Source organism: Camellia sinensis, chromosome 2, assembly GCF_055761805.1.
Source record: "Camellia sinensis isolate YWXY chromosome 2, ASM5576180v1, whole genome shotgun sequence".
Classification (NCBI taxonomy): Eukaryota; Viridiplantae; Streptophyta; class Magnoliopsida; order Ericales; family Theaceae; genus Camellia; species Camellia sinensis.
This window is the reverse complement of record NC_138962.1, coordinates 199,942,416-199,961,154: the sequence shown is the minus strand read 5'-3', so window position 1 is coordinate 199,961,154 and position 18,739 is coordinate 199,942,416. Positions and strand designations below refer to the sequence as shown.

The following is an 18,739-nucleotide window of genomic DNA, read 5'->3' as shown; positions in this document are numbered from 1 at the left end:
CATGGTTCCAATGTTTGCACAGATTTACAGTTTTTGACATAAATAAGTAAATTAATAAATATTTTATCCTTTATGTTGGGTTTGGTTGGGGGATTTGGGAAGAGATTTGGAAAGGGAAAAGGAAAAAGTGTGTGAAACTATGTGAAATATAAGCATGTTTTATTCACATTTCACCTACCTTTGCCATTTTCCTTTCCAAATCCCTCTCCAAATGCCCCAACCAAACACAGCATTTAGGGTTTTTTTATGCATATTGGTGACTTTGCCTCTTCTCATACAATGAAAATTTCTTGGAAAACAATTTTAAATCTTAGAATTAAAATAACATAACTAACTCATACTTGTTAATCAAAATACAATGAATAATATTTTAGAGCACTAAATTGGGAGCTCTAGAGCATCACTAATGATGTGACACAGTGGCCCCCACCAAAGTGATGTGATGTTTTGGCTTGAGTTTGTTTTTTTTTTTTTTTATTAAGCTCATTAGAGCTATTAGTGGTTCAAAAATTAGTGGGATGAATCACCACTCAAATACAATATATATGCTAATTAAACCTTTTTTAAAACTTTAATGGTGTTTTCAATCACTACCCAATTGAGAAAATAAACTAAGAACCTAGCAGTAATTTACATAAAATATATAAATAATAAAAAAAGGCACCTCAATCACTGGAAAAGAGACCAAGTTCCATTATTCACACTGAAGGAGTAATACAGATATGAGAGAGAATTTAGCACTCGGTTTATTCTATAGAATTTTTTTTTTTTTTAGTATCTGATATGTTAGAAATAAAAGTTAATGAAAACATTCAGTGATAAAAAAAATAAAAAATAAATAAAAAGTTGATTTTGGTCGAAAACATTTTTTTCTTTTTCCTTTTTTTTTTAAAAATAAAATAAAATAAAATAAAAAACAGAAAATAATATGTTACAAATTAGAGTCTTGTAAAAGCCTTTGCCAACACAATACCACCACCATGTTGCCGCCACCTTGCAACCACCAACACTCGCGAACCAATATTACATTATTTTTAAGGTCGCAACAAAACATAAAAAAAGGGTTTTCTGCTAACAAATGGAGTATATCATGAAGAATCAAAGAATAGAATTATAGGACACAGCAAAACTACAATATCATATTTTGAACTATGACAAAAGATTACTAACCTGATTGTAGAGAGACAAAAATAGAAAAAGATACCACCACCAAGTCCAAAGCTCTTCTTTCTTTCTGGGATTTTTTCCTCCTTTCGCTCTGTTCGTTGGAGACATTTTAAGTCATCCAAGTTGTCAAAACTCTCCTTTTCTTTTCAAGTTGGTAATAAAATATTCAACCAGTTGCTGATCAAAATATATATACACACACACACACACACACACACAAAAAAAAAAAAGGTGTATCACATGCTCTGTCTTTGGATGATTTTCATTGAGGGCAATATAGAAATGAAGTATATTCAAAGGATTCCAAACTTACTTATTTCATACGAGGACTAAAAAAGGATATATAAATTCTATGGTAATTGTTAAGTGTAAATCAAATTCCAACTTCTTAATATCACAAGATAATAAGATCTCCAAAAAATTAATCTACTTCCAAGAAACATTTCAAATTAGCAAGGATCATCCATGTTCATCTACCAAATAAATAATTAAAAAATAAAGAAGAAGAAGATAATAATAACCCTTCTGTCTAAATTACTTCAAACACTTAAAATACATGTTCTGGAGTTATGTTCCAATTTATGAAATCAACCTCATTCTGTAGCCATAAACTGAGTGGATCATCAAACGTGTCATTCTCCATTATCTCAGAAATTGATTCAAGGTATGGAAAATCATCCAAATCTTGATGATCGACATATTCAGGAAGCCCAATGAGTTTGCCAAGGTCAATAGCCTCCAAGTCTTGAGCTTTTGTCACACTAAATTTTCCATCATCAATATATTCATCCGTGTATAGTCATCATCTGTCTTGGGCATCAACTTTTTTATCTTGCATGACGAGCTACAAGGTTGGCTCAAAATTCGTATAGCATATTTTTTCAATACTGGTAGATGTTCACCACAATAAAAGATAATTTAAATAAAAAGTAATGAAACTTACGCGGATGTGATGTTTTTGACATCTTTAATGCTGTAGTTGTGAAAACATTTGGTGCTTTCGGGTGATACAATTGTACCTGTTCTGCAAAAGCTTGTCTTTCACTTGCAGCGACCAAGTTATCCTCAATAAAGCTTATGCCTTCTTTCATTTCAAGATCCTCCACAAAGTTCTCATTACACATGTTGTCAGGGTTTAAAAAGGCTGCAGCTGCATGTATTGGATGAATTATATCATTCATTTTTCTTTCTTCAAACAGCTCTAGAATTAGCTTGTGTTTGGCTTGATCTTCATTACAACATTGCCTAATTTCAGTGCTTGCCTTTTTCATTGCTTCATATAAGTAACCTGAAGTAGGAGCATCGCCACTAACTAATCGGAGAACTTGAAATAGGTTATCGACAATATGTAACACCTCTTTCACTAATGTCCAAAATGGTGTGCTCTCAATGACATTGGCAACCCACTTTGCCAACTCTTGCATATTAAAATCCAAGCTTTTCCAATCTAAAGATGCATCTAGTAATTGTAAGTCCTTCAATTCAGATTCAAATTCTAAAATTGAGTGGAGCAACAAAAAGTTAGAGGCAAATCTAGCTAGACAAGGATGTTCAAATTTCTTGTATTTTGTGTGTTTTTGTATTTGAAAAGACAGATTAATACCGCGCTTATTAATATAAGAGAGAATCATTTTTCCAGCCATGGTAATCCTTCGAAACCAATCAACTTTTGAAAATAAATCCATTAAAAGTGATTGAATGCCATGAATTGCACATCTAGTTATGTACACCTGAGAATACTCTAAAAGCATGTATGCGGTTAACTCAAAACCTTCATCGTTGTCAACGATAAGTTGTAGAACCCTGTCGACCCCAATTTCATCAATTGTAGAAGACACAATGTCTTTAAGATAAATCCAGGTCATCCCATCCCTTGAGGTTACCAATGACTTTAAAAACACTACCCCTTTTGGACAATATGAAAAAACATTAACGTATGAATGTTCATCGCCATTCTCTATATCAACCATCAATGTACAACCTGTTACAACCCAAGATTCCTTAGCATTTCGAACATACCACAAAATTTCCCTATCATAATCCAAGACTAACTTGGCTTGATGAACTAAGTTTGGCAGTTCATAATTGGGGCCAAATTGACTAACCCCTTTCACGAGGTCAATGAAAGCTTGTGATCGAATAACATCCTCAGAAATGTTATTTAAAAGAATGAATTTAATGAACCTTTTGTTGACCGCATCCTTGTCATTCATGGATGTTGTCGAAGTTGAATTAATTCCACCCCCAATACCACTAATTGAAACTGCAATGTTCTTAGCTTTCTTGTAAGGAGAGCTAATTGCTTGACACTACAAGAATTAACACTTTTGGCAACAAAAAAATTGGTCGCTAAAAGTCTATTTTTGGTCGGCAAAAGTTATCCGTGACCAAATTTTTTGGTCGCTACTTTAGTCGCCAATTGAGGGTCGGCAAAAGTAATTTGCGACCAAAATTTTGGTTGGTCGGCAAAAGTCGGATTTGCCGACTAAATTTTTGGTCGCGAAATATATCATTATCGCGACTAATTCATTTAGTCGCTAAAATACTTTGGTCGTGAAAAGTGATATTTTCCCGACCAAAAAGTTTGGTCGCCAATTATCACATTCAACGACCAAAAAGTTTGGTCGCCAATTTGACATTCCGCGACCAAAAATTTTGGTCGCCAATCGTGACATTCCGCGACAAAAAATTTTGGTCGCCAATCGTGACATTCCACGACCAAAAAGTTTGGTCGCCAATTGTGACATTCCACGACCAAAAAAGGTTTTGGTCGCTATTTGTTACTTTTCGTGACCAAAACTTTTGGTCGGCAAAAGTGAGTTTCCACGACCAAGAGCTATTTTGGTCGGCAATAGATGTATTTTTTGCGACCAAAACTCTTGGTCGGCAATTGTCATTTTTTGCGAAAAAAAATTATTTATTTGTCGCGACTAATAAATTGGTCGCCAAAGCAGGAAAACAATACACTTGTAATTCCTAATAATTTATTCAATCCATAATAAACCTATAATTTTAAAGCATCACTCAAATTAACTGAATCATTAACATTCGACACAATACATAATTCATTAACATTCGATTTATTAAATTTCTATCAAACAACCAGACATTGTTCCAATTCAAACTGAAACAACCAGACATCCCGACCATGGTGTTCCACCAGACATTGTTCACACAAAATAATGACAACCAAAGAATCCAATAACACCTTTCTAAACTGTCAAACAACCTACTTCCAAAATTTCTTAAATTTCCCAAAACACTAGTGTACATTATATACATCCTATTTATAGAACTACGTTCCAATTCAAACTGAAACACCCTAGTTTTAGCAAGAACAAAAAGAAACAATTCTACGAGTAAATAATATGTGGAAGCTTTGACTAAAACAAGAACTCTGTGTCAGAAACTTCGAGGACATTGTGGACGCCAATAGGGTTCACACCTGGCCGGAAAGCATTTCCTTCAATATACCTATGACAACATTTAATCAATTAGCATTTCACCTAGTGTTGGGTAATTGCAATTTGCTTGTACTGATTGAAGACAGAAACTCACATTTCTTTCAAGAAAGTGTGCTTATAGAATGCATCCGAGATTCTCCCAGTAAATTGATTATGATCCAGGTACCTGCATATTTCAGTACAACAGTAAAATTAACACCACCACAAAACTCTTTTGGAAACATAGTAACACTTTTTCCTTACTAATAACAAACACCACCACAAAACTTTTTTTTTGAAATGTTTCTATTTTCATGCCAATTGGAACAACATATATATCAAAATGAAATTTTGATCCTTAATATTAAACATATAACTCCTCCGAGTGTATCAGAGAAAATTGTTCTAAGTTGTAACAACATATCTAAAGCTAGAGACAGTTTTCATAATAGAATAATACATACATATTAAATTTTTCAGAATTGATAAACATTTTTTTTAGATTTGATAAACATTAATAACACTAAAAAATGGTTTCAAACTATCAAAAGCATATTTAACATGTACTGGCTTTTTTAAACTAGTAGATGTTTATGGAAAAGTGTGTTGTATTGTATTGTATCTCTCTCAATACTCAGTTGTTCTTATCGATTGATCTTTTGATATAAAAACAGCAGCCTTTTATGATATATCTCAGATTTTATTACTGAAAAAATAAGGTCACAACTGACAATATAATATCAATTTTGAAAGATTAAAACTATTTTGTGAATATTAAATGCTTTCAGTTTTTTTATTTTTTTATTTTACAGTTATCATCAAACTAGAGGAAAAGGCAAGCACTAAACCACCAAAAAACTAATAGAAATACATAAAGTTCAAAATCAATTCACTCCACTAAACCACCAAAAAATCATATAAAAATACATAAGAAAAGCAAATTCAACAGGAAAGTATGTAAATACATAAAAATGAATTATATCATACCTTTCAAGGTAGTCTTGGAAGAAGGGGAGAGAAGGATCGGAGAGGATTGAGGAATTGGACTTGCAATCATCGATGAATTGCTTTAACTGGTTCAAGTTTGTGATCAGAGAGGAGATTGCAAAGAGGTCAAATCATTCGATATAGAGGAGCGTGTAGAGATCAGTTAGGGTTTGAGATCAACTTGATTAACAAAATCTATAATTGTGATCTATAGCCCCTGTTGGTTAAAGAGAAAATATTAGGTTAGATGAACCTAATACAACCAAGATATGCCTAGTTCTGGACAGTTCAGTGTTTTGGTAAACTCTGCATTACTCTTTTTTTTCTATTTTTTTTTTCTTTTCCCCTTTCCCTCCACTTTCCCGGTAACCAAATAGTAAGTATTTAAAGCATTTAGTAATTTATGAATAAGTAACTTCTTCCAAGCCCTTTCATAAAATTGATCTAAAAACTTTCCATTAATCCTTTTTTTGTTTTTTGTTTTTTTTGGTTAGTGAGATTTTATTACCAAAAACAGATAAGTACATCAACAAGGCAGGCATACCTTCCGAATACCTCTCAGGACATTGCACCACTGGAACCCCAAAAAGCTGCTTCAAGTGATCCCTCCAATCAGCATCATTTGGACTAAAAGAGAACTGATTTCTCATAATTAATCAGCTAACCAGAGGCTTGTTCATATGCAGATATAATTTTTTTGTTTTTAATTTTGAAATTAAGTCCCTCCATAGTATCCCTCCCAAAAACCAAGTTATCATCTGCATAAAAAAATATGATGAGATACACTAGGATTTCCCTGAGCAACCTAAAGACCATGTATCACATCCTCTTCTACACCTCTGGAAAGCATAATAGATGAAAAGACGATCTCCCTACCTAATACATCTTGAGGGATGAATACAATCCTTTGTTTCACCATTAATAAGAACTAAGTATGCAAGGAGGAGAGTGTTGATAAGTTCTCTGAAACTCAATTTAGAGATCCATTCTTGCAATGATCTTACCTTTGGAATCTTCTATAACTCTTATCTATGCCAAAATTGAGAATTCTTCTATGAATTGGTCAATTGGAAGTTAAGAAGACACTAGTTACTCTCATTGCCTCAATTTTCCTATGCTCCCTTATTCAAATTTACAACCATTTAAGTCACAGGATGAGACAGTTGAGAAAATCTTCTATGTTCCATGTGAACAAACTCAAAAGTCACCACTATCACTTTCCAAAGGTGATGTTTGCTTAAGGTTACATTTTAGGAGGGGTAACCTAACCTGGAAATGGTGAATTTTATGAACCAATTTAAAGTTTGGTATGTACCCCTGTCCAAATACATGATCCTATTATTTGTCACTGTGTAAACAAAGTAAGTTAATTATGAGCCATTATTTCCTTTTATTTTCAGTTACACTTTCTAAGAAAGAGTTGTATTTAACAATAAATAAAGATAAATTACACTAGTTAGCATTGGCTTTTGTCAGAAAAGAAAAAAAGAAAAAATTACTCGTGTTCTCATTTTTGGGAACACAAGCAGCAGATAGATTGGGGCAGTGACAACGAAAAATACTAGAATTTTTTTGTTCAACAGTTTTGACAGGCAAAGAGAGTCAGGAGAAATAGTGGATGAGGTTCTTAAAATTACATAAAGAGAACAAGGGAACATGACTTAACATATTCAAAATGCAACATAGAGGAATTTGATGGAGAATAATGATTGTTCAGGCTGAAGAGGTTCTTTGTCCAAGTGTTTTCTGAAACCAAACAATACACAGGGAAGCAAAATACTATAGTAGTCCCCCCAAAAAACAAAGAAAACATAAAATTGCATTATAAGTAGAAGAGATTTCTGAAAATAATGAACAAGATAAGACTTGTTTTATGCATTATAGTTTTACAATGCTAGTAAGTCGTCCTACTGCTAAATCGAACCAGGATATATAGCTCATTCCGGATCTCTGGTATTCAGCTCAAGTACTTTTCTATGGACAAACATAAGACAATTGCAATGAATATTTTGAACACTTCCACATTTCAGTGGCAGTCTCAAGAAGCTCTAAAAGTGTAATACAATATCTAATTTCTTTTATAGAATTGTACCAACTAATGATATATTGGATGATCTGTTGACTGCTGATAAAGAAGAAGAAAAAAAAGGAAAGAAAACAGGGTTTCCATGAATAGCATGCACTTTTTCACATCAAAACAAATAGAGTTGAGGATAATGCTACTAAGACCATAAATTTAATTTCTAACTATCATTGTTTCTGCAACTAAATAGAACAGGCTTGAAGATTTCATAGTTTGCACCACCACGACAGTTTAGATCTTATAACAGACCAGGAAATTCTTGTTGAAGGACCTGAGTCATTATATTGATTTCCAATTCTGCTGTGCTAAGTGATCTTGTCACTTCAAATATTGATGAAGGAATTTACTGCTTTATCAATTTATTTTATTTTGTGATGAAAGATACAAACTCGCATTCAAAGTCCACTATTTGATAAACCACAAACCAAAATTTTTAAACATTTCTGTATATTGCAATTTTCTCAAACTATGATTCATATTCAATTTTCTCAGACCATTCCCATGGCTACCTATGTTTCAATTGATCTTAATGATGTTCAGATAAAGAAAGCACAATCACAAAAGATAAGTAATTGACTAAACCCGATACCTCCACATGCAAAGGCATGTATATCACCTGGGCACTCTGATTCTGATTACACTACGCAATACTCGAATGGTGGGGTACCATATATATAGGTAAATTGTATAATTTTATATTTTTTTGAATCCATAATTAAATATAATATGAGTCATATGTAAATATTTTATCAGTTATCATTAAAATAATATCATAATTAAAGAAAAATTAGTCATAATTAAAGAAAAAATAATATAAATAAAGTGCATATAATACACCCTTTTAAGGGTGTCTATATTAGAATTTTCCCACCCACAACAAATTCATCAATAAAAACTAAAATATACAGGAAGACTATAGTACTATTTGCTACATGCCATGGAGAAAAATTATTTATTAAATTAAAATATGTGAAGAAACTGTAAATTTACTTTTCCTCTGTCCCTCTCTCTTTCTCTCTCAATATTGTCTTGTTTCCACCAACAACAAACCAACTAAAAAGCATTAAATTTTTTCCATACACTAAATAGAAGAGGCAATTCCCAGAGAAAGCACTCAAGAGCAAATATAAAGATCAAAGTTCTATGGAGAGGATTCAGCATATTTATTCCAAACCAAACCAAACCAATTCGGCATATTTATGGCAAAAGAAAAAAAGTAACTTAAAATATATAGCAAATTTAGCACAGAGTCTTGCTTACCTATGTGATCCAGTTGGAATGTTTGAGATAGAAAACTTATCTATGCTGCTGTAAGTTAAATTAGAATGCTCCAAAGATCCATTGGTATAATTAACTGGCACCAGGACTGTGAAAGCAAGGAATGCAATAGGAACAAAAAATTTAAGTCTGCATTGGGAAAAAAGGAAACATGATCAGTCCAGAAAAGTAGAAAGAAACTAGCATTCTCAAACTCATGATGAACATAAGGTTAGACTATTTATTTATTATAAAGCTAAACAGTACCTGATGCAAGAAATATATATATATATATATATATATATATATATATATATATATATATATTGGGATAAAAAAATACCTGATGCACGAAACTTTAAAAAAGGAAATGATCATGCAAAAGTATAAGATGCACTACACTACTCTGCATTGACATTATCATGCCAAAATCACAATGTGTTTCTCACTTTTGATCAACTTTCAAGATTTTGATGAATTTCCTAACAATCTAAAAGTTGATATATTTTAACTTGTTTATAAAGTTTATATCTAAAAGTTTATAACATATATTTATATTTGTGTAAATCATGAATATTTATATCTAAAAGCTTGATCCCCCATGCAAAGATGTAATCTCTCTCGCCGGACGAATTACATTTTTTTTTTGAGCTGGTTTTCCCTTGACAGAGATACAAGCAACTTTCATTACCAAATGCATTATTGTCCTAGAAGCAACTCAATCAATAACTAATCCTGTGGCAAGGAAGGATTTTCAACCATACAGAACAATAGCCCACACTTATTCAGGTTTGATGCTTGAGTGACAATAATTGCCAAGTATGCTGAAGTATTTCTTCTCTATTTCTATGTTACAACCATATCAATGAACTACTGTGTTAGACTTCCTACTTATGTAGAAACTTTGTTCTACCTTAGAATATAAATAAGAGAAAATATGAATGTCTTTACCAAACATTGCCTCAAATAATGGGACATCTTGATTCAAATCCATACCTGAAATGCATGCCAAAGTCCAAATATAAAATTGGTGGTCAACCTCAAACAACCCAGTATGCTGCACTACTTTAGAGTATTTAATCCACATAAGCTTAGTTTGATAGCCCAAGACGAAGTGCACGATAAGCCCTAAAGAATGAGGAGAGGGGGTATTTTTGTAGAAGGTAGGTGAGTAAACACCTGTCTTGCACTCATTGCAAAACAGTTCCAAGGCCCAATGTCAAGAACACTAAATGTTTATCTTCACATGCTACTAATGATATTCCACAACAACCAAGCACATACCTTTATATCTATATAATACTTCAGCTATTGTTAAATCATCAGAAATTCAATCAATAGAGACAACATTTTCACTTAGGGAGAGCCGGTCAATTCTTGGCTTGGTTGGGGCTAGGGCTGTAGATCAAGCTTTGTTGCATGTGAAAAAATTCATATAAGCCCATTAGGAGCCCTTTTGAGCTTGATTCTTGTGCATAAATTGGTCGAACTTGAACTTGATTTCAAGATTGAGTAGATAGAGATCAACACGTAAAAGTTGAATGACATTTTGTTACCAGCTTAAGGGGCTGCTTCCTTAGCTTTTTAGACTATAAAGGCCAGCTTTTGGGGCTTTTTTAGCCTAAAATACCAAAAACAAAACGTATGGATTTTAAATAGGTGACTGATAGGGATGAAGGAAATCCTAATTTTTTGTAATTCAAACTTGAATATTTTTACCTCACACTAGGCAACATATTTTTTTAAGCTTAAAAGTAGCATTTAAAAACACAGCTTTATAAAAGTTAAGTTTAGCTTTTCAGCCTATTTTGAAGGTGAAAAAACAAACAAGCTAAAAACCTAAAAAGTTTTACTTTTACCAAACAACAATCCTTCCCAAAGTACAACAACTTAAGCATGTGAATTTTAAATTTAAAAAAAAAAAAAAAAAAAAAAAAAAAAAAACAAACTCAGTAATTTTTAACATATGGGACCAAAAATCTACTAGAGCTACACCATCTAGAAATCATCATCGAAGTAAGATAATAACTTGCCATGGCCAACCATTACCTTTAGCCATCATCACAATTTTGAAAGTATTGCATGAAGTATCAAGGAGGGCAAGTCTACTGAGAAGCTTGAGTAGGCCATTGCAAAATTAATTCAAGCTTGATCTAATCTTATAGTAGCCATCTTCATGTGAGTTAAGTTTTAATTATTATGATCAAAATTAATTCCCACATAAAAGCATATATACATGAAGGATTTGTTAGATGAAATTATTTGTTATGTAATTATAGATGAAACTTTATTTTTTGATGATGCACCCAGTATGATGCCATATGCAGAAAGACAGGCCATCTATTTTATAGTCAATAAGTGGACCTCACAAGCCAGCACTTCACTACTTCTACTCAAATATGCAAAACATATAGAAAAACACAAAACAAAAACCAATGGGTGAAATTTAAAAATATCATATTGTACGTACCATAAGTGCCTTGAAATTTAAACAAGCATGCTACCAATCTCTTTTTACACAAGTGTTTGTGCTTTATTTGCTTTCACAACCTCTTCTTTTCCTGAAAACTTAAAGCTTCAAAACATCTTGTACATATCAACATTGAAGATGAAAGATAAACATATACATATTCTACCCTTTTCGACATGATTGTGTCAGGATTAGGGTATTAAACTAAAAAACATAAGACCCCATATGTTTAGGATTTGTCTCCTAATTTTGTAATGTCTCACATTTGATTCACCAATAAGGGGATTAGTTGTGCGGACAGATTAATACTCCCTCAAAACCATGGGTTAAATTTCTCAGTGCCTTGGCATAATTAATTTCGCACGAGTACTCGTCGGATTAACTTTCCTCCATCCCAACTCTTACTAAACATAGTACTGTAATTTCATAATATATATAAATCTCTCCAACATCCCATGGTATGAAAAAAAATCAGATCCACGGTATTACTTAGACCATTATCCTTTCCCTTAAGAGTAAACATGACTGAACTTGCTAGCACAATGGGAAAAGAAACTTCAAACTGAAAAATGAATGCTCATGCAAGAGAAAAAGAATTATAGGAAAAGATTATAAGAATTATAGGAACATGAATTATAGGAAACTTCAAACTGAAAAAAAGTCACTAGAAGAAAAAGATTCTAAGTGAATGCTCATGTAAGAGAAAAAGAATTATAGGAACACATTCTTCATGTGATGTCAACTGTTTTGCCAAAGTCCAGCGCAATAATTTAATTAGAGCAATGTTAGAAATGTAGAAAACTAAACATAGACTTTCTGCTTTTGTGAGACATTTGTAAATTTGTGAGATATTTTTGTGTTTATTATGTGTTTGATTCTCTATGTATTTAGACTTTCTTATTTTATTGGGTACTTGAATAAGGTCTAAAGATCAATGATATAAATGCACAAACATAGATCATATTAGGATTAACTACACTCAATGGTACATAAAAGTACGTGCTTTGTTAACAGGCATGTCACTACAAGAACGAAAAACAATGAGATTGAAATTAGGATAGGGCCACCAATGAGTCCATATCCAGGAAAATCCATTGCCAACATTGTATACTCAATTCAAAAAATTTAATGGGTATTCACAGCTAGCATCTTATTATGATTTTAATTGGGTATGTGATAGAAATACTCACAATATCTCCAAAGTCTGCAGTAGTCCTAGCGTTGAAGGAATCTTGCCACTGAGTTCATTGTTATTAAAAACCCTGCTCAAATTAATTCACAAAATTAATTAAAGCCAGTCAAGGCTATATAGCTTACAAGCTATTCACAAAATTAAAGCCATTTCTTATTTTTGGGATGGTGATAACAAATTCTATTCTAAATTAAAGTGTGATCTTTGGGAGTGTGATTAAAAAGGGTCTTTTAATCACATCTTTTAAGTGTCATTAAAAAATGATTTCATCACATCTTTTAAGTGTGATTAAAAACATCAAAAAATGAGTTACGTAGATAGAAGATAAGAAAATGACAAAGGAAAGCAAAAAAATAATTGAAAATTATAGTACTAAAGTACACCATCTCGTATAAAGAGAAAAAAAGCTAGAGGGGGAAACAAAACAAACTGAAGGCAAAACCACATCATCCCATCAAAAAATAATGATTAGTGCGACTCAAGATATTGACTTTTGCAGTATCTGTTCATCAAGGGACAAAGGGAACTCTAATCACATGGCATGCAAAAGACATCACAAATACATGGAACTTGAGGCACGCAAGAGAATGAGGTGCAGTGTAGTAAGAAACTAACCTGACAATTTCCATCTCCATGAACCATAAACTCCACCAACTCATATAACTGCAATCTGAAGAAGAACAGACATCTCCAGCATCAAAAACTATATATATGAAATAAAAATCCCACAGCTGCAAAAAAAAAATATATATATAATAATAATAATAATAATAATAATAATAATAATAATAATAATAATAATAATAATAATAATAATAATAATAATAATAATAATAAAAATAAGTAAATAAATAAATAAAGGAAGGCAAAAGAGACAAAGATGCATATATATTTTCTTCTCTGGATGAGGGGAAGGGGAGCTTTTGTCCAGTCCTAAAACAATAGCTGAATACCTGTCCAATAATCTTTGATGGTCTAAAGTTGCTTCATCAACAGAAGGTATTTCTCCATTAGTTCTAACGACATGCTGCACAAATACAGCTACATAATAGTGAGTTTATTTATAACAAGTCATCACTAAACCATAGCAGATAGAAGCACATATGACAAATATGTGGAGAATGTCTAAATCAACCTGATAGCATTAGATATTGTTGTATTTCTTTATGTAGAATGGAGCTGTTTACTGTTTTTGTGTTGGTACCTCAAATATGGAACTGGTTAGGCTAAACTCTGGTGGTCTGTCTATACATTCTACTGGAGTGTCATGTGATCTGCTGTGTAAATCTATCCAGGTGCCGTGTCCGCCTGCTGTTATTGTCTATAAATTCTGGTTTGTGTTGTGTTTGCTTTAGTTTAGCTGCTATGAATAGCTGCCCAGGTGCTGTGTGGGAGTGTGTCTTTGCCTTGCTGCTGTTGATTCTGCCTTGCTGCTGCTAGCTCTGTTTTGCTGCCGAGTGTTTTAATGGTTATGGAAATTGTGATGTCAAGTACACGTAAAACTCTATAGTGCAACTCATAAACTAATAATGGGGCTTTTAGTTATTATTTAACACAATAGTCTATGGCTGCTATCCTGACTTGTAGAAACACTAACTTAAAATATTTGAAGTCTCCAATGTATTTTTTCCACCATCAGATCTATATATAGCTAAAACTTGAAATATGCTTCATATCAAGCACTATAATACACTGTCTACATAAAGAGATTGGCTAGAGAGAGATCATGAAAACCTTAAAATTAGGAGCATTTCTTCTTGTATTGATCACATTTCTTGTAACATATTTCTTCTTCAACTCTTTAATCTTGCTTCCATGTTCTCAACTCAAAGTTCTGTGGCTGCTATCAGAAGGTGGGCTGAAGACCAACATGGATCCAATTTGCTTGTGCCTAAGCGATAATGGTTTAATGTTGCCCCTTCCAAAACCCAGTTTTTTGGCTGGTTCGCTTGGTAATGGAGGGTGAAAACAGCCGTCTCTTCATCTCTTGCATCAATAGAAAAAGAATAACCACTTTGATTGTTACTAGTATAAATGTTTGGATTACCATATCGATATGATACATACATAGAATCAATAAATCCAAAGCCAGATATTTTACAGTCATAAAACCAAATATACATAGAATCAATAAATCCAAAATGAAATCTCGAAGTGATTATATATTCCTCACCACTTGTAGAATCCTAAACTTACTTGTAGAATCCTAAAACATCCTCATGCTTCAGTAACTTCTTTAATGATTGATAGACCCATACAAAACAGAACCCTTCAGTTCTAGTCTATAAATATCCAAAGATAGAGGCAGTTAGGAAAATATAATAGTAATGTATAAAAATAGTAGATACTAAGAAAATTTGGCAATTGGAGTAGGCTGATTCAGATCACATGGTCAGAATGTGATGAGGTAGTTTTATATGCAATAGTAATTTAGAAATAGTAGATACTAAGAAAATTAGGCAATCGGAACAAAGAAATGAACACTTGCTTTCAAAATTATATATACATAATGGAACCAACAATGTAAGGACATCGATTCGGGTACAGTGTTCAAGTATCAAATCTTCACAAATTTAAATCTTATGACATTGAAATATGTATCTAAATATTAAATATAGTTACGAGGATGCGTCCTAGATACACACACATATATATATTACATATGATATAATATTATAAATTATGTAGAAATGTATATGAAATTAGATAGGATTTAGGAGAAAAATATGAAATTTCTATCTTTTATCTATAAAAATATTCTATTACTAAGAACTGTGAGTTCTTATTCAAATATAATAAAAAAAATTACATAATCGAAGGGTTCAAATTAAATATGGTGTTGGACACACATTCACACTCATACCCTTGTCTTATGACATTGAAATATGTATCTAACTATTAAATATAGTTACAAGGATGCGTCATAGACACACACACATATATATGTGTATATATTACATATTATGTAATATTATAAATTATGTAGAAATGTATATGACATTAGATAGAATCTAGGAGAAAAATATGAAATTTCTATCTTTTATCTATAAAAGTATTCTATTACTAAGAACTGTGAGTTCTTATTCAAATATAATAAAAAAAAATTACATAATCGAAGTGTTCAAATTAAATACGGTGTCGGACACACATTCACACTCATACCCTTGTCATATTTGGTGAATCCGAGTATTTTAAATATTCTCACAAGGGAGTGGGAGACAAAAAATTCATATGCCATGGGTACACCAACCGACCTATTGTACTAAACTTTCTAAGAAAGAGGGTCCACAATTCAGGGGGAGAGATAAAGTTTTAGAGTGTACTCAGCTCTCTCACAAGGGGTATTCATTACTGTAATGAAAATAAAGAGAAAAGAAAAGAAAATTGCAGGCAGCACAACTATATCTAATAAATAGAATTACATTTCTCTATGCAGTAAGAAATTAGGTAGAGCAAAGCAAATCATCTATATCTAATAAATAGAATTACATTTCTCAAAACTTCAAGAATTTTTTCATTTTGAAGGTCCAAGCTATATATAGTGGTGACACATAGGTTATAAAAGCTTATTCTAGTCCTGCCTGGTCGTTATAGACTTCTAGTGGACAATGAGAAAATTTCAGAGATTCCAGTTTGTTATGGCAATTTATGCCGGAACAAAAATATTAATGTGGCCTAAACTACAGAGTGCAGAAATTGGAAAGTAAACATTACTGATATCAAGCAAGTGATCAATAGCATAGAAATATTTACTATTATCTGCATCCCTATATGATCGTTAAACAAACTTCCAATTTTGAAAAAATAAAAGTGGCCAACACAAGAAACATGTATTATTACTTTTTTGTTACATTAACAAATTACTCCAAATTCCAATAATTAGCACTATTCCTTTTCCTCACAACAACAACAAGAAGCATGTTTTATAGCATGAGATGGGTTTAACTACATAGGTCCAATTTGTTTCCACTTAGTTGCACCTTATTTAGATTAAAATTTGAATTCACATGCTAAGTAGTTGTACTTCAAAAGGTAGAAACTTTTCAAGTTTTCATTTTATTTTCTTTTTCAACTTAAAAATCTCAAAATACTAACGTTGGTTTTTAGAAACTTTTTTTTTTAAAAAAATTCTTTCAAAGCAACACTTATACAGCCAATATACAACACAATTGCTTCTCAAATCTAAACGAAATCGCTTGTCACTTCAGCAGCATATTGTGCCTTATGTTGAAAACCCCTCCCATTTCTTATGCATCTTCTAACCTCTAACTTCGTATTTTAGATGTTCAAAATTGAATGTTTAATTTTGAACTTCTAATCAGCAGCATTTACAAGTTAAACCTGAGATCATCAGCTAAACAGTTTGGGGAAATGCAGTGTCCTCTTAGATTTATAATACAAAATTAAAACTTTTAAATCAATTCAAGGTTAAAAGGGCAGTTAGGATTACCAGGAGAGCCAAAAGTATAACAACCAATCCGAACAAATAGTATGCTTAACCTGACAATTAAAAATAACCTATAATTTAGAGCCCTAGCAACAACTTCATGCACATGAACTATAATACTAATCAATTGAAGGTTTTTCACTTTGACATTTTATCAAACACTTGGTGAATATACTATATAACCCAATTTCAACATAACCCATTTCCCTGAACCACCCATCAATGAAAATCTCTTATTTAGCATATCAAATTCTCATTAAAAAAAATTAACATCAATCAATTAAGCCCTAAAAGAACAAAAAAAAGTTGACATAAAGACAGAGCGAGAGAGATCAGAAATAGATGGAGAGAGAGAGAGAGACGCGCACACACATACCAGAAACACACATACCAGAAAGACAGAGCGAGAGAGATCAGAAATAGAAGCCCATGGCTTATCAGGAGTCGCATTGTCTACAGCTGAAACCACATTCAACTCAGGATTCAGGGCCACAGGATTTTGGCCTCTGCCTCCCCTTCCTCCACGACCACCTGACCCAGATCGACCTCCAATAGGTGTGTAAACCTTCGAATCAGCCATACCACCACCAACTCCATGAGAATGGACACTCCTAGCCATCGGAAGGGCATCAAGCTTCGATACCAGATTTCTCGCCCTAGCAAAAAAGAGGCTGTCTGGGATATACTTATTCGCGATCTACAACAGCTTCCTCACTCCCCTCCATTTCTACGATGTTTGACCACCGAGATTGGAGAAGATTTAGGGCAGAAGCTGTTAGGGTTGAAGTTTCCTCGTGGATAAGATCACACGGGATCAGATCCTCCCGATCCACACCAGACATGGAAGCCTTCATACGATTAAGCTCCTCTCTTAACTCCTCAAAGGGCTTCGACTGAGTAACTCGCCGAAACGGATCCCCCTGTGCAACCTCCACCGAAGCTAACCCCAACGATGCAACCCCTTTCTCTCTTTCATTCATCGCCAGAATATCACTCGTCAACCCTTCCATAGATTCCACAAAGGAAGAAGGGTTCAAATTGGCCTCACATACACAAAGGCTACTCACTGGTTCTAAATTTTTTTAATTTTTTTTTCTGTTTCCCAGGTACAAAACGACGTAGTTTTTTGATTGGCGACCAAATTTTTTTTGTCGCCAAAAAAATTTATTTCCCCCCTCCATGTTTCAAATTTCCCTCCACAAACTTTTGGCGACCAAAAGACCAAATTAGTCGCAGAAAAAGTACTTTCGCCGACAAACTTTTTTAGTCGCCAAATCTCAATCAACGGCGACTAAAATATCGGTCGCTAAAAATACAAATTTGGCGACTAATTTTTTTTAGTTGCTGAAAATAAATTTTTGGTGACCAAAAATTTGGTCGCCAAAAAATATATGACCTTCCGCGACCAAATTTGTAGTTAGTCGGGAAAATTATACAACTTTCTGCGACCAACTCATTTTTTGGTCGCCAAAATATAACCTTCTGCGACCAATAATATTTGGTCGCCAAAAACAATGATCATTCGCGACTAATTAATATTTGGTCGCCAAATGTCATTTTTTTGCGACTAAAATTTTTTTGGTCGGCAAAAGTGGTCGCCAAATGTGTTAATTCTTGTAGTGACACTTCCAATAAAACTGAGATTTGTTTTTTTTTTTGTCAAAGTGTGATCTTTAACTATTTTTGTAGTAGT

The 18,739-nt window shown here is 32.9% G+C and overlaps 2 protein-coding genes across 13 annotated transcripts; both read right to left on the bottom strand.

Annotated features, from left to right (window-relative positions):
- Positions 1 to 1,714: 1,714 nt before the first annotated feature.
- On the bottom strand, positions 1,715 to 3,380 carry LOC114271954 (uncharacterized). Its single transcript, XM_082913337.1, has 3 exons — positions 2,771 to 3,380; positions 2,111 to 2,662; positions 1,715 to 1,917 (listed from the first exon to the last, which is right to left on the bottom strand). Exons 1-3 carry the CDS (start codon positions 3,378 to 3,380, stop codon positions 1,715 to 1,717), a joined length of 1,365 nt encoding a protein of 454 aa, XP_082769463.1.
- Positions 3,381 to 4,314: 934 nt separating this feature from the next.
- LOC114283941 (hyperosmolality-gated Ca2+ permeable channel 1.5-like) lies at positions 4,315 to 18,098 on the bottom strand. Of its 12 annotated transcripts, XR_014362314.1 has the most exons (12): positions 17,438 to 18,098; positions 17,050 to 17,099; positions 14,334 to 14,585; positions 13,804 to 14,049; positions 13,553 to 13,626; positions 13,215 to 13,330; positions 11,408 to 12,669; positions 8,941 to 9,087; positions 6,153 to 6,355; positions 5,598 to 5,814; positions 4,726 to 4,797; positions 4,315 to 4,641 (listed from the first exon to the last, which is right to left on the bottom strand). XR_014362314.1 is itself a non-coding variant. In XM_082916576.1 (11 exons), exons 5-8 carry the CDS (start codon positions 13,256 to 13,258, stop codon positions 6,352 to 6,354), a joined length of 267 nt encoding a protein of 88 aa, XP_082772702.1. In that variant the 5' UTR covers positions 13,259 to 13,330; positions 13,553 to 13,626; positions 13,804 to 14,049; positions 14,334 to 14,585; positions 17,423 to 18,098; the 3' UTR covers positions 4,315 to 4,641; positions 4,726 to 4,797; positions 5,598 to 5,814; positions 6,153 to 6,351. The 12 variants fall into 12 exon arrangements, 4 of the variants coding, with proteins under 4 accessions (XP_082772702.1, XP_082772703.1, XP_082772700.1 ...); XR_014362315.1 differs by lacking the exon at positions 17,050 to 17,099 and having other exon boundaries at positions 11,408 to 11,498; positions 12,598 to 12,669; positions 13,804 to 14,585; positions 17,423 to 18,098; XR_014362312.1 differs by having other exon boundaries at positions 13,804 to 14,585.
- Positions 18,099 to 18,739: the final 641 nt, after the last annotated feature.